The sequence below is a fragment of the Nelumbo lutea genome, chromosome 8 (genome assembly GCF_056320005.1).
Source record: "Nelumbo lutea isolate HS-2025 chromosome 8, American lotus-T2T, whole genome shotgun sequence".
Classification (NCBI taxonomy): Eukaryota; Viridiplantae; Streptophyta; class Magnoliopsida; order Proteales; family Nelumbonaceae; genus Nelumbo; species Nelumbo lutea.
The window spans coordinates 28,309,918-28,326,500 of NC_142691.1; the positions used below are offsets into that span (position 1 = coordinate 28,309,918).

The window sequence follows — 16,583 nt, forward strand, 5'->3', positions numbered from 1 at the left end:
AGGTGGTGGACATAGTACAAGAGGGGGAGGTCATTCCAGAGGGGGCCATGGCAATCCCATGATTGGTAGGGGTGGCCGTGACTCAGGGGGAGGCTGTGGCAGAGGAAAAAATAACTCTACAAGGAAGTGTACTCATTGTGGTAGGGATGGACACACAGTGAATTTCTGTTATGATCTACATGGCCCTCCCTCTAAATGGGCTAATCATGCTGTAGCAGGCGAGGTTGCTATTAGTGATAGTAAACTGGTAGACCTAACTCCTTCCACATCTACATCTACTTCTGGGAGGGAGATGGTAAGTGTTCCGCGTGATGAGTATGAACGGTTCCTTCAAACTACTTCACAACATACCACTGCCACATATGCCCAATCAGGTATCGCTTTCATGTCATCTAAAACTCCTTCCTGGATTATTGACTCTGGAGCCTCAGATCATATGACCGGGACTCCAGGTGTGTTCTCTTCTCTTGCTGAAACCTCCACACCACAAACTGTTACACTTGCCAATGGGTCCTCATCTCCCATCTGTGGTGTTGGTAATGTTGACTTGGCTTCTGTCCCTTTATCATCTGTTTTATACGTACCTAAGTTTCCATTCAATCTTATGTCTGTTAGTAAAATAACCAAAGCTCTTAACTGTTCTGTTACCTTCTTTCCTTCCACTTGTGTTTTTCAGGATCTCAAGACGGGGAAGAAGATTGGTGGGGGGCATGAAACTGGTGGATTGTATTACCTTGATGGCGGTGGATCTTCAATTGCACTTCAGACTTCCCTTGCTCCTCTACAATGGCATTGCCGACTGGGACATCCATCTCTCAAGGTCCTAAAGATGTTGGTTCCATCATTGAGTCAGTTGTCAGTTTTACAATGTGAGTCATGTCAGTTTGGTAAACACCGTCGTGTGTCCTTAAGTTCAAGAGTTGAGAGTTGTATGTTGAGTCCTTTTTCTTTGGTTCACTCAGATGTTTGGGGTCCGATCAAAATAGTCTTATAATGGGTACAAGTATTTTGTCTCCTTTATTGATGATTGTTCAAGAATGACATGGATTTACTTAATGAAAGAAATAAGTGAATTATTTTCCATTTTTCAAAAATTCCATGCTGAAATACACACACAATTTGGTGTTCCAATCAAAGTTCTCCGTTCAGATAATGGTCGTGAATACTTTCATACTGCATTTCAACAGTATTTAGAACAGCATGGCATTATTCATCAGACCTCGTGTGCTTTCACCCCTCAACAAAATGGGGTGGCTGAACGGAAGAATTGTCATCTTCTTGAAATTGCTCGGTCTATGCTTCACCACATGCATGTTCCTAAATGGTTTTGGAGTGATGCTGTACTCACTGCATGTTTTCTCATTAATCGGATGCCCTCTTTTATTCTTCATGGTCGGTCCCCCTTCTCCATCTTGTTTCCCACTTTATCTCTGTTTCCATTAACTCCTCGTGTCTTTGGTTGTGTGTGCTTTGTTCATAATCTGAGTCCTGGAATAGACAAGATAGATGCACGCTCAATTAAATGTGTCTTCCTTGGCTACTCTCGGACTCAAAAAGGGTACAAGTGTTACAATCCTATTGCCCGAAAGTGCTATATCTGCCCTGATGTCACATTTTTTGAGTTTGTCCCCTTCTTCTCCAATCATATTGTCAGTGATTCAGTTCCAGAGGTTGTTGTTGTAGACTCATCTCCTCATCCAGTGCAGGTCACCACTGAACGACCACCGATCCGACAAGTGTATACGCGTCGAACGACACCGGCCCCTCCTCCAGCTTCTACCTCATCTGCGGATCCTCCCATGGCTCCTATTGCTGAACCTTCAGATCTTGACCTACCCATTGCCTTACGAAAAGGTAAACGTAGTTCTACACTCCATCTCATTTCCAATTTTGTTTCATTATCTCGTCTTTCTGCATCGCATCGCCAGTTTGTTTCACTTTTGTCTTCTATTTCCCTACCTAACAATGTTCAAGAAGCTCTTAGTTCACCTGGATGGCGGTGGGCAATGGAGGAGGAACTTTCTGCTCTTCAACATACTCAAACGTGGGAACTTACTACTCTTCCACCTGGGAAGCATGCTGTGGGCTGTAAATGGGTGTATACTGTGAAATACTTGCCAGATGGTAGTGTGGAGCGTCTAAAGGCTAGACTTGTTGCTAAAGGTTACTCACAGGTGTATGGTGTGAACTATATGGAGACATTCTCACTAGTGGCTAAAATTGGTTCCGTTCGTGTCCTAATTTCCTTGGCAGTTATGTATGATTGGCCTCTCCTTCAACTTGACATAAAGAATGCCTTCCTCCATGGTGATCTAGTGGAGGAGGTATATATGGAGCAACCACCTGGGTTTGTTGCTCAGGGGGAGGGTGGTAAGGTGTGCAGGCTGAAGAAAGCAATTTATGGGTTGAAGCAATCTCCACGTGCTTGGTTTGGGAAGTTCAGCGAAGTGGTGAAGAGTTTTGGAATGAAGCAATGCCAGGTTGATCACTTAGTGTTCAGCCATGACTCAGAAGCTGGGAAGATTTTATTAGTGGTCTATGTGGATGATATTGTCATCACTAGTAGTGATAAATTGGGGATTGGCAAACTAAAGGTATTTCTGCAAAATCATTTTCAAACAAAGGACCTTGGAACATTAAAGTATTTCTTGGGAATAGAGGTTGCCAGGTCAAAACAAGGTGTGAATCTGTGCCAAAGGAAATATGTCCTTGATCTATTGGAAGAAATAGGATTGTTAGGTGCAAAACCGGCTGAGACCCCTATGGAACCAAATGTTAAGTTGAGCAGTGATACAGGAGAAGTATTTGAAGATCCTGGAAGGTACAGACAACTAGTGGGAAAGCTGAACTATCTGACTATCACGAGACCCGACATCTCCTTTGCAGTCAGTGTGGTGAGCCAATTCATGCAGAACCCTCGTATACCTCACTGGGATGCAGTCCTTAGAATTGTGAGGTATCTGAAAGGTACTCCAGGCCGTGGGCTATTGTATAAACTAGGAGGAAAACTTGAAGTAGTTGGGTATACAGATGCAGACTGGGCAGGCTCAGTGAGTGACGGAAGATCTACTACAGGCTATTGCACATTTCTGGGAGAAAATCTTGTGACATAGAAGAGTAAAAAGCAGACGGTTGTAGCCAGAAGCAGTGTTGAAGCCGAATATAGGGCCATGGCTCACACTACCTGTGAATTAGTGTGGCTGAGGAATCTCCTACAAGAAATTGGGTTTCACATGGATAAACCTATGAAATTGTACTATGACAACCAAGCTGCACTACATATCTCATCCAATCCTATCTTTCATGAGAGAACAAAGCACATAGAGGTTGATTGCCACTTTGTGAGAGAGAAGGTTCTTGCCAGAGAGATAAATACAGAACATGTGGGCTCCAATGACCAGTAGGCAGATTTGTTTACAAAAGCTCTAAACTCAGGGAAAGTGAACTATCTATGTAACAAGCTAGGATTATATGACATATATTCTCCAGCTTGAGGGGGAGTGTTAAGAGGTGCCGAATAGGGGTAGTTTAGTCTTCTTCTGTTTATTAAGTAACTTTCTTATGTGGCAGTGTTATTAGAGTTACTCTGCCCCACACTTAAGTAAGGTCATTTCTGTCTTTGTAACTATGATTAGAACCTAATATAGATTAAGGGGGTCGACTGAATGGGTAATCCATCAGATTTTCAACAGACCCTTCTTCTTCTTCTCTTCTTCTTCTTCTTCTCTTCCTGTTTGGACTACTGTAGCAACAGTCGACACAACACTTTTACTGTTTAGTAAGTGTTAAGATCTTAGGATCATAAATCATGGTGGAGAGATAATTCTTGCCTTTTTCAGACCTATTGGGGCTGGGAATTTCATTAGAGCAGAGCTGCTGGCTGTTTTGCAAGGGCTGCTACTAGCAATGGTATTAGGTCACTCAAGGTTATTAGTAGGAGACGGCAAAACAATAATAAACTGATTGAGGGGAGAATTTGAGGGCTTCTGGGTTTTATGGTACATGATAAGAGAAGCTAAACATCTATGTTAGCAAACCCAATAAGATATCTCCTGGATCCCATGTCAGTTAACTCATTCACAGATTCACTTGCACATGGGGGAATGGTTTGACAGAATTAGATGGGGTGACTACTCTTTGGGGTAAAATCAATATGCATGGGACTTTTAATGGAGCAGGGGTACTAAAATGTATTTTGGGTTTTAATCCCTTTGTTTGCTTTGTAAATGGTATGTACATCTTTGAAACATTAACGAAGTTCTTAATTGTTACTGATCAAAAAATAATGAAAAAAAAGAGATCTTAGGTTCAGTTTCTGGAGGCTTTCTATTGTGTTATAGGATTATTTGCTTTCTACTTATTCTGGGAATAACCTGAATGACTTCTAAACTTACTTTTAATCTTCCACAGTTCCACTTAGTAGCATAGATAGGCTTCTTACAAGGGTAATTTGAATTAACTTAGATGTATGAAGTTTCACTAGGACCAGAATGCAAGAAATTTCCTGATGGGTTCATAAATAAGAAGATATTTTATGAAAGTTAAAGGTTCCTTCAACGTAATGTGAATTTGGAGTTATGTTACCGGGATACAGAAACATGGCTGGACAAGGTATCAGATATGGAATTTACACTAAAGATTGAAGTATTTGACACAACAAGCCACCATTATGCAGGTATCTGGGTATCATAGATTTGGAGTCTACCTGTTCTGTGAATATCTATTTGGCATGATATGGAGAACCACAGGCCAGGTTTTTTACGTAGTAGTAAGAGCATTTTGGACTGCCCAGACCCAGCCCATCCTCCACCCTGGCCTGGTAATATATGTCTGGGCCAAGACCAGACATCTGGGCTTGCCCGCATAAATTAATAAAACTTTACAAAAAACTTAAACTTCAAATCCAAGTTTATATTTAAAATTACATAAAATTATATATAATTTTTATACATATATTGATATAAACATATTTACAAATATACTATAAATATTATAATATAATACATATATTATAAATATAAATATATATACGTATACATATTAAACTTCTGGACCAGGTCAGGCTGTTTGGGCCTAGGATTTTAGGTATTGGGCCCAGCTCGCATAATGTGAGGGCTTGATGCAAGGACCAGGCAGAAATGATCAACCCTAGTTTTACTATGGGTGCTAATAAACCAGTAATGAATGATGAAACACAATTCATTGAGGTAACCTTCCTACACTATTTTCCTTATTAATAACAACACAAAAATAATTTATAGAGGGGAAAGGAGATAATGTTTATAAGAATCAGAGATTCAAACTAACATAAAAACAAAGGAACAAGATTACAATGTAAAGGAGTAGATCAAGGACCATTCCCTCAGTATGGTCCCTAGACGGTCCCCAGAATATGCCATCAATTTTAACCTAATAAGGCCTGACATACATCAATTCCTTCCAATTATTCCATTGTATTCTACACAAGCATTAGTTTTAATACAGGCTCATTACAAAGGCTATTTATACAAGCTATAGGCAAAATTGCTAGTATGTTGTTTACTCTAAGAAAATGTTCTACCTAGCATAACAAGAGAGGCACATTTTCCCATTCACTGTAGGAAAATAGGAAAGATTAAAGAGATAGTCATACCCACAAACTCCACCGGTGCTCATATCAAATCCACCATCTATAAGCTCTCCATCATCCGTATAGGTTGGGTTTGCCATTTCAGCAAGTTGTTGATAAGGAAAAACATAAGCCATTGATGTCACAAGGAGGCCAACCCAATGCATCCATGTGACAGTAGAATGGAAGATCAGCATCCTCACCAGAATGTATATGGCCTGTATAATTTCAACTGAGGATATGGCACCTTATAAATATAAATAAAACCAAAACGAATTCGGTAACCAAAAAGAGATCAGTGTAAGTAATAAAACTAAATTTAAAGTTTCTTTATAGTCCAAATCCGAACCAAGTGATATATGAGTGGCCCAATTCATGCATAGAACAAAATCAATGTAGGAAAAAAAAATCAAGTAGTCTCAAAGAACATAAGGCCCAAAAGTAAGCACTTTTAAGTCGACTGAATTCAATCAGAAGAGACTCCATGCAGAAACCAATAAGTCAGACTCGATAACTCATTAACAAAGAGCACACAGACTAGGAGGCTGGGAGAGGCACCAACTTAGAGGGCTATAAATTATAAAGGGCCAATAATAGACACTTTTAACATCACAAGAACAGATGAGGCGGCTTATCCTTTTAATTCTAATTTTTGGGGTGCAGACATTTCTAGTAAGATATTTATAATAATGCAAGCATGCCATTGTTTTAGTTATGAAAACTATAAATATGTCCTGCTTGTAGAGCTCACTTAATAGTCTAACAATAACATTAGGGATCTAGGCTGGAATAAAATTTCTAACTTGTACACCTGCTCATACAGATACTCCTTTTTATCTCACCCCCCCCCCCGAAAAAAATAAAGTAATAAAATAAAATAAAAGGTTTACATGTCCAAATCAATTATAGAAATTGTGCTGGAAGTGATCCACATAAGGGTAATAAATTGGCTGAAATCTTTGGAATTGTTTGCAGACTTTTCAGTAGATGATTTGCTAAGAAACTGGAAAGAAATTGTGAGTTCAGTCCCAGCTAAGATGACCTAAGTCCTTTATGGAATCCTCACCCTCATGGTTTTATCAAGCTGAATTTCGATGGTAGCAGTTGGGGAAATCCAGGGCCCTCTGGAACTAGGGGAATTCTAAGGAATGAGCAAGGGAATATAATAGCTACGTTTTCTGGCCCAATTGGAGTGGGAAACTCTACTATGGCTGAGGCAATGGCAGCTTTGGAAGGGGTAAATAGAGATAGGAACCTGAATATCAGTAAGCTGGTCATAGTAGGAGATTCTGAGATAGTAGTGGGCTAGTTAAAGGAAGACATGAATGGGCTCTGGAATTACAGCAACGAAAAGAGAAAGTTTAAGTGGCTGACAAAGAACATTGATGTAAAATGTACTTGGGTAAAGAGAAGTGCAAATTCCCTTGCCAATGGATTAGCTAGGCAAGGGATGAGTAGGGATTCTGTCTTCTGGGCTCATTTGTAACTGTTTTTTCTTTCATTTTGGGTGTCTATCTGCACCCTTGGGGAGTTAAGATAGTTTATCTCCCCTCCCTTGTATTTTAAGCTTTTATATTAATGAAATGTTCCTGTTATTGATAAAAAAAAAAAAAAAAAAAAAACTGCTTCAATTATAGATATATGATGAAGAAAAAATAACATTTTGATCCAGCATCTCTCTACCACTGTTATCTTTATATTCAATCACATCCATGGTTTAAACTGTTTAGATATTTCTTAATTTTTCTATCTCCATCAATACCAACACAAAATATTACTGGATATCACATATACACCTCAATGTGTTAAAATCTTTTATATTATTCTCAACAAGTTTTACTTTGTTGATTATATCAATATAAGGATTTTAATTTACACGGTTATATATGATCCAAATAATTGACTTTCAAATAATTTTGTTCTCTTTAAACCCATTATTTTTTCATGCATAGTCTAGACAGCTCTAACCTATAAAGGGACCTTTCCTTGATTATATGTAAATATTCCCTTGTTATTTCCTTTATGAAATATTTTCATTTGTACATAATTTAACAAAATATAGATGATGTTTTAATATTTTGAGCCCTTATGAAATGATAGACAATATAATAATAGCATAAGAAGCATCTTTATATGTAAACTATTACTTTAATACCATACCAAACGTAATAAAATGATATTTATAGCTAAAATGTCAAAAGCATGTACTATATAATAATGTTAAGCTTTAAATTTATTCTAGGTGGAGGAAGAAGCTATATTGAAATGGTTTAAATTTTTAAAAGTATCATTTTTTTATAAATTGGAACCAAACCTTGATCAATTCCTTCTATCCACACTTGCCCCTATAATATGGTAATACACAGAAAATGGGGGAAAATCAACATAAACAAAATGCAGAGGAGACAATAGTGTCAACCTCTTCTAAGATAAATGCTGAATAGAAGTAACATATGAATTTCAATGCCTCCACCTGACCCGACTAAAGAAAATGCAATTCCCAAACCCACTCCAACCCTATAGGAACCCAATACAGACCCGACCCAACCCAACCAATAAATGACTAATTACAAATTTGAGTCTTTTGATTGCATTTTTATTATGCGTTTTGAAAACCCAAGAGCCATTAAAAGTTTTCTTTGTGGACAATACATAGGCATTTTAAATTCTATCTCACATAGCCAAAACACCTGGCAGAAATTGCTATTGAGGACGAATTTCCAATTACATGTCAAAAGGGGTAATAAAAGTGATTGATTTCTTATTTCTACATATTATGGTCTATGTTTGTGGATTTCTAAAAGTAAATATAAAGGGGTAAAAAGAGGCTTTTCTTCTTACAAGTTGGAGTCTATGTTTGTGTATGTGGAGGTCATGGCCTGGCAGGTCAAAATGGTGATACCTGAACCTGACTCAGGTCGAAGCACTGAAACCCTAACCCAGATCCTACACCTGAACAAACCTGTCCCAAAACCAATCCTATAGAGTTGGACCAAGCTGAGTTTACCATTTGAACCGACCCATTGACAGCCCTAATTAGATACCTCACTAGATTATCTATTCCTTTTGAACTGTACTTGACTTTAGGGTGTATACAATGAATGAATTGAAAAGTCTAAGGAGTCTCTATTTCTAAATTTTCATACCATAACACCCCTCTATTTCTGTTCTTTTTATCAGGTACCAAACCATTTTCTCATACAGAGTCTCTTACTTCTCCATATTTAGAACAGTATGGATCTGTCCTTCAGAACCAGGACAGTTTTATTTATTTATTTATTTTTGTATAAGTAATAGAAAAAATTTTATTAATAATTCAGCACAAACAACTTATACAATGAGCTTCCCGTAAGGAGGCACAAGATGCAGCCTCCCAAATAGCAACATATTACAAATGAGCCCAGAAATACACCCCTTGCTTAGCTAAACAGTCAGTTATCCCATTAGCTTATCTCCTTTACCACTGAATTCTTACTGTCATATTGGAGGTCAACCATTTGAACTTTTGCATAGCTTTCCTGTAGGTCCAAACAACAGCGTCCACATTCCTTATCCACCCAGTTATTAGCTTCAAGTCCCCTTCAATTAGCAACCTATCAATGTTCAACTATCTAGCAAGTTGTGCCCCCTACAGAACAACTTGATACTCAGCTTGAACCTTGAATAGAGTCCACCAAACCTATAGGACCTGAAAATAAAGCCACTATACCGCCATTTTTGTTTCTTAAAACAATCCAAATTCCTAAGGATCCCAGATTCCCCAAGCTGCTACTATCAAACTGAAGCATAATGAAACCTTCTTCAAGAGGTACCCAATCTACAACTGGCTCTACCTTTATTTTTGAGCTCCTTGCTACATCTCCCCAAATCCTCCAAATATCATCACAAGAAAAAAAGGGAAAAAGCATCCAGAGTTTTAGCCCAATGAATATCTCTACTTAAAATGCAGTCCTAGATAACCTCCTCATTTCTCTCCTTATCGTTGAAAATTCTAGTATCTTTCTCCTCCCACATTGTCCACACCAAAGCAGCCCTAGCACATCTTCACAGGATCCCGCCCCATCTCTTGGGCTATCTGAAGGTTGTAGAATCAAATAGACTACTGATTTGCAAAGGAAAAGACCACCAACAACCAAACAGGGCAAATAATCTTTCCCATAGGCCTGCAACAACGGGACAAGAGATTAGCATATGGTAACAACTCTCACTGTTAGCTTTGCAAATAATATACCAATTGGGGGAAATACAAAGGAAGGGTCTTCTTTTTTGTAGGTTGTCCAAAGTGTTTAACTTTCCATGACAAACTTCCCAACAAAGAGCTCCAAGCCTCCAACATTGGGTAGAATAGACTTTGACCAAACTTCTTGAAAGAGGAAGACAAGGACAGAAGTATCCAAGCACAGGGAGGAGAAAAAAGAAGCACAAGAGAAGAGACCCTTGGAGTTAGGAGTCCAAACCCAACTACCTGAAAGGGTAGGGTCCAAAAGAAAACAAACAAGGACTATTAGGAGCAAGGAAATCTGATCAAACTCATGGTCTGTCAAACCTCTTCTCAAGCCTGAATCCCAGCTAACACCAGTCAAGGGGGAGAAAGAAGTAAAACGCTGTATAGGTTCATTTTTAGAAATAGAGAGAGTATAAAGAGGGAAATAGGTACTTGAGAGTAGAGCTACCAACACAAAGATCTTCCTAAAACAAAACCTTGTCACAGGTACATGTATCATGCCTTATTAGGCTTAAGGAATAGGGCAGAATACTATGCTTGGCTTTCCAGGGAGAAGCTAAAGCAGCCCATTGAGATACACCCACATTCCAACCATTGCCAGCTTGCCCGTGAATACTTTCCACCACCTCATGCCAAAGTCTCTCCCTCTCCAATGACCACCTCCACAGTCACTTGTCCAACAAAGCTGTAATTTTCTTTCCTTTTTTTTTTTTTTTGAAAGGTAAGGTGAGAATTTATTGAATAAGAAAGAGAAGGGTACAACAACTTCCCGGTACAACTCAGATAAAGAGGAGAAAACTCATTACAGACTCCAAACTGACTGAGCGTGAAGCATCTGAAAAATATTTTGATGCTTAAACTCAGGTCTAACTGACAACCAAGATGCAACCTTACAAACAGAATTCTGTATCAAGTCATCTATACTTTTTGTTCTGTTACAGAAAATGCAACTATTCCTCTCAGATCAAATGGTCACAAGAATAGCCATAGGTATGGAGCTCCAGATCAGCTTCCCCTTTCTCTTAAGGCCAATCAGCTTCCAGCAGTTGAACAGGTCCTTCACAGAACTAGGCATAATCTTCTTTCCTAAGTTACTTATTCCCAATCCCCCTTGCTCCTTACTCTTACAAACAACTTCCCATTTAATCAAGTGACCCTTCCTTCCTTCCCCAAGATCCCATGAGAAATCCCTCATGATTTTTTCTACCTTCAACACCACCCTCTATGGCATCCTAAAGGTTGACAAGTAATAAACTAGCAGGTTAGCCACGGTAGATTTTATCAAAGTAATTCTTCCTCCCAAAGAGATAATTTCTCTTCCACATTACCAACATCTTAGCACAACTTTCTACAATTAGGCCCCAAGGAGCTTGCAACTACCAACAACTCCTCATTTAGATTAATTCCAGCCATTCCACTCTTCTCAAAATTCATCTTTAACTTCAAGAGAGAGTCAAATAACTCCACTACCCACCTTAGGTTTCTATCCATTTGAAGATCCCTAATCCTCACTTTCACAAAAAATGATTGTATCATCTGCATTGTAGATGTGTTACTATTAAGTCATCCCTTCCAATCCTCCACCCTCTAAAGATGTTCATTTTATCCTATCTGCTTTGGTTAACAACCTATTGAACACATCCACTACCAAGGTAAACAAAAAAAAAGAGAGAGAGGGTCCCCTTGTCTTAGTCCACCGCTAGCCAAGATGAAATCCTTAACCACACTATTTATTAAAACCAAATAATGACAATTCTTAAGGCAATCTTCAATCCAACCACATCACCTATCCCAAAACCATAGCATCTCAAGATCTCAAGAAGGAAATTCCAATCCCCCAAATCATAAGCTTTTTCAAGATCCAATTTACACATAAAGCCTTTCTTCCTCCTTTTCAAGTCCACACACTCATTAGCAATCAGTATTTGACTAGTAATATGTTTCTGCCTTGAACGAAGGCCCCTTGGAATTAGCTAATCAAATTAGGGAGGGTTGTTCTCAATCTTAATGACAACACTTTTTCCAAGATTTTAGAGATGCTAGTCACCAAGCTAATGGGTCTAAAATCTTTAGGTTGAATAGCATCCCCCATCTTAAGTATCAAGGCTAAAAAAGTACCATTTATACTTGGGTTGATAAAGTGTTCTTTGGAAAACTCCTCAAAGACAACCAGAGTTCCTCCTTAATAATCTCCCAGCATCATGATAAAATCCATTATAAAACCATCAGGGCCTGAAGTTTTAGATCTGTCCATGGAAAACACAGCCCTCTTGATTTCCTCCAAATCAAGGACAATTTCAAATGCCCTTTTGCAGTTTTTGAGCTTGTGCAGTAGTAGGATTATAAATTTATAATCTGGTTAGTTTTGAAACAAATCCAACACATCTTTGGGAAGGCTGTATTGTAATATCCTTTTTTTTTAATAAAATTTTAATCATTTATCAAAAAAAAAAATCCAACACATCTGATTTCAATACAATTATCAAAAACCAAATCCAACCTTTAATCGAATCTAAGGATCTTGGATCAGATTCAAAACCTATTGGATTTTTTTGGTTTTGGATTTTCAGATTTAATCCATGTCTAGAGACTTGACTCTAAGCAAGACAACTCCAAATCACCCTATGGCATATGCTAAATGTGTTAATGCCTCTAAGGCATACACCTCATATGCCTTTTGCATGAAGCATACTAGAGGTGTACACCTCAGACAAAATGACAAAAAAAAAAAGAAAAAAGGGAAAGGAAAAGAAAGGGAAGGGAAAGTGGGGGCTTCGCTCAGTTTCCTCTACTTCAACAAGACCCCCCCCCCCTGCAGCTAGTGTTATGCAACTTCATTCTTCTTAATACAAGATATCTTTTATTAAAAAATAAAAAAGATGAAGTCCCCCTTCCTCTTCTTCCTCCTCCCCCTCCTCCTTCCTCTTCACTCCCCTCCTCTTAAGGAGACTTGTGCTTCCTTGTTTTCAAGAGGCTTATGCATCTTACATTCTGAACTACACCTCGTGCTTCCATGTAGTGGTATGCCTCTCCTCATGCCTCCGCATTTTAAAACATTGATTTCACCATCTTTAAAATAAAGAAAAAACTAAAATTTGTAAAATATAAACCATTCCTTAACTATTTTAGATAAATGCTTAAACAATTTGAGTTATTGTAGGGGAAGATACCCTCAAAAGCATGTAAAAATGTGAGTATAGACTATAGAGATATATAGTCTGAAAATCATGTATAAAAAAGAAGGATCAATGCACACAAAAGGCAAAAAAAAAAGAATAAATTACACCCTCAACCCGACTCAAAAACAGTAGTGGTCCACTAAGATCTGAGTTGCCCAAGATTAACTCCATCAAAAGGCTTCAAGATGCCACAATGGATAAGCTACCACTTAATTATGCCAGCCACGGCCTCAACTATGGATGCCTTAGACTCAAATATCCAATGGTTGCATATTTACTAACTAATCCCTAATATGCAATATACGACATACATGCATGTGCTCACATCCATACGAACTCTGACTCCATTGGATTAATAATGTATCTAAGAAGTCAACCCCCACCATACACGTATCAGCTCAATGATCGCTTTATAACTTCCAAAGTGAAATCAACTAAAATTTTGAACTTAATATAGCCTTTCTGTGTTACCTTTTTTCTTTTCTGACTTTTTTTTTGTACTTAACAATTACATTGTGAAATTCAATGAACTGTTTTATTAAAAGGATGGGGAAGCAGGCATTGTAGTATTGAATTTTTTTTCTCGCTCAGAAGTCAGAACTAGAACGAAAATGCATTTGAAAATTTTCTATTACTAAGCCATATCCCATATAAGTCAGACTTATTTATTTGATAACAAGGAGATCCTCGACTGTAGCCGGGATTAGCTCGAGCATTTAGAAATAGAAACTAATAATTCAAGCACTTTCATACTGGAGATAAAAGAAGCTAAACTGTCTATCTTATAAAAATATCTGCAGGGCATAGTGGGACATGCTGCATACATTCAGTGGATTATAACCATAATCTGATTGGTTCCACCATGGAGAACAACAATAAAATCAAACCCAATTGTCTATTGTCTTCATATTGGATAATATCTCAAAAGAGGAAAAACTGAATGACGCTTGGACCCTCGAATAAGCCTAGAATTGAAATTTTGAAATCATCCAACCGTGTCAATTGGATCCTCCGAGGTAAGGAATCAACAAAAATTAAAGAAAGTTGGAAAAAAGATAAAAAAAAAAAAAAAAAAAAGCTGAAACTGACAATGAAATGAATAAGTCAATCGCAATGGAACAAATTTACTGGAGATGGATAACAGAGAGATCATTTAATTAATTCAAAGGAACTTAATGCAACTCGAATGCATTATGAATGATAAAGAGAAAAAAAAAATCAAATTGGAATAGTGTTTGGATCTGAAATCGGTAAGTACAAAAAGAACTCGGAGAGAGAGACGAGATTGTAAGGGTTGGATTATGTACGTTACAGACGATGATGAGGCGAAGGAGCCTGGCCATGTGGCGAGTGTTCTCCTCCTTGCGCTTCTTCGCACCTTGGTTTGCCATTTCGCTCCCTCCGCCCAACTGCGCTCAAGCCCTTTGAACAACTCTGAACGAGGAAGATATTAAGATTTAAGATCACTATGTAGCATTCTAGTGTCAACTGTCAAAATGCAAGTGTCGACGCATTCATCGAGTTCAGGTTCGGCCCGGTTTTGAACCAAATTCGACGCAATACAGCCGAGTTTTTTCACTATTCCGAGGCAGATATAGATAATGCGACTGTTTTATTTTTTTTTTTTTTTTGGGGGGGGGGGGGGGGAGCGGAATGTGTGAATAAGGGACAAGGCAGGGATAAGATTTACGTATAATTCCCGAGCTCGATAGTAAAATATTTCTAGATTTTTAAAAATATCTTTAAGTTTTTTTTAAATTCTTAAAATCTTAATGTCCTACACTTTCATTTCTAAAGTACCCCAAATTGTAATAATTCAATTTCTAAAATATTCCTAAATTCTCTTAACCTTATTTGTAAAATATCTATAAATTAGGTTAGTTTTAGGTGATTGTCTTGAGGCAAGAAAAATTTGAGGATTTCCTATCCCCGATAGGAATGGAGCAAAGCATCATGACTATGGACGGGGACGGGGAGGGGGTACCCCCCCTGTTGCCATTCCTAAGTCCAACTTCGTTAAACTAAAGATATAGTGAAGCATAAAATAGTGAAAATACCCATATTTTGATTCCTTTTTTTCACTATTCATCTTTGTTTGCCTTTTTTATACTTTAAACACAAACCAGTGACAGCGCTTTGATAATTTAAGGCCAAATCACACCTAAGTTGAGCCCTTACAAACTCTAGTTTGCATCCAAAGTCTAAAGGTAGAAGAAGATGAATGATGAAAAAACAGAATATCAAAATACAACATTTTCTAAAATTTACCGCTCACCATATTTGTGGAATTTCAAATACTATAGTGGAATATTTGAAAGTTAAGGCCTTAAAGTGAAACTAGGGACTTATTTGCAATTTACACTTTTTTTTGGTAAAACTCCATCCACTTACCCAATGGGGGTGTTTCCCTTGATTATAACACTCCCATACTTTGCAACCAATTTAATTAACTTCATTAAGAATCGTTTGTATTATTGGAAGTGGCAGAGCAAATAATACAATTTGTACATGCAATCCTCACCATTGCAATGAAATGAGGGGACAACTATTTATAGGTAACATCAAGTGAGATTAAGCATTGAAGAAATGATCTTCACTGATTCATTGCCTATCAATTTTCACTACCACATCCTTTAATATAATGGATTTTATGGTTTTAAACCCATTGAGCAAGTTTTGTAAATTTGTGGGTGTAACGTCACCCAATATTCTCTCATTCCAAGATCATTTTCTCTTCAAAGTGTGAAAAACACTCTCAAAGAACAATTGCCAACCGTCAATCACCATTTGTCAAGTGACTTTAAGCCCTAGATAAATCGTACACCAAACAAATTTCTCCCTTGTTATAGGCTTCATCATTGCAATCCAATGATCTTTCCATACATTTATCATAAACCTAATTACTCACATTGCTTATTCAATGTCTAGTGCATATCATGGCAAACATAAGGCTCCCTATTATTGATAAATATGATGTATGAAACATTTCTGCATTTTCCACTTTGACGCCAAGGGATTGATTTGAAGACAATTTGCAACATCTAGTGCACACCATGGTGTACATTTTGAATACACCTAGGTATAGTGAATTGTACAAGAAAATCAAATTTTGATTCTGAACCAATTTTACATACATTGTATCGATCAATATGAATCTAACCATATTATGATCCATTAGATCAATTCCCCTCCCTTTGAGAATGTGCAATTCAAGCCTATGGAAGAGTGGGCTCTATGTATAATGAGTGCCAGTAGGCTTGCATGTATAATTTCCCTCCTATAACCCACTAACTTATTAATTGGGTCTATAGTATAGTACCATAGACTCTATCTCTATAGGAGCCAAAGCCACATCAAATGCACTTTGAATCTCCTATCCACAAATTCTTCCCACATCTCTACTCACAATACATTATCATTGTGTATTGGAAACATTTCCCCATAAATGACATATGAGATATTCTCAATCTATGGTTGTAATGGCCTATGGTTAGAGTTGTTGGAAGAATCCATGGGTAGAAAATCCGAGCTCATATACCAAGAAAAAATATATTATGCAAGTAACATTGCC

The 16,583-nt window shown here is 37.7% G+C and overlaps 1 protein-coding gene across 1 annotated transcript in view; it reads right to left on the reverse strand.

Annotated features, from left to right (window-relative positions):
- Positions 1-14,687, reverse strand: part of LOC148843599 (uncharacterized) — a 36,285-nt gene extending 21,598 nt beyond the window's left edge. The window contains exons 1-2 of the mRNA XM_088957614.1: positions 14,320-14,687; positions 5,633-5,826 (exon numbers count right to left, since the gene is read on the reverse strand). Coding sequence (XP_088813740.1) covers positions 5,633-5,826; positions 14,320-14,403 — 278 coding nt within the window. The 5' untranslated portion in view covers positions 14,404-14,687. The remainder of the gene's footprint in view (positions 1-5,632; positions 5,827-14,319) is intronic.
- Between the last annotated feature and the right edge of the window lie 1,896 nt (positions 14,688-16,583).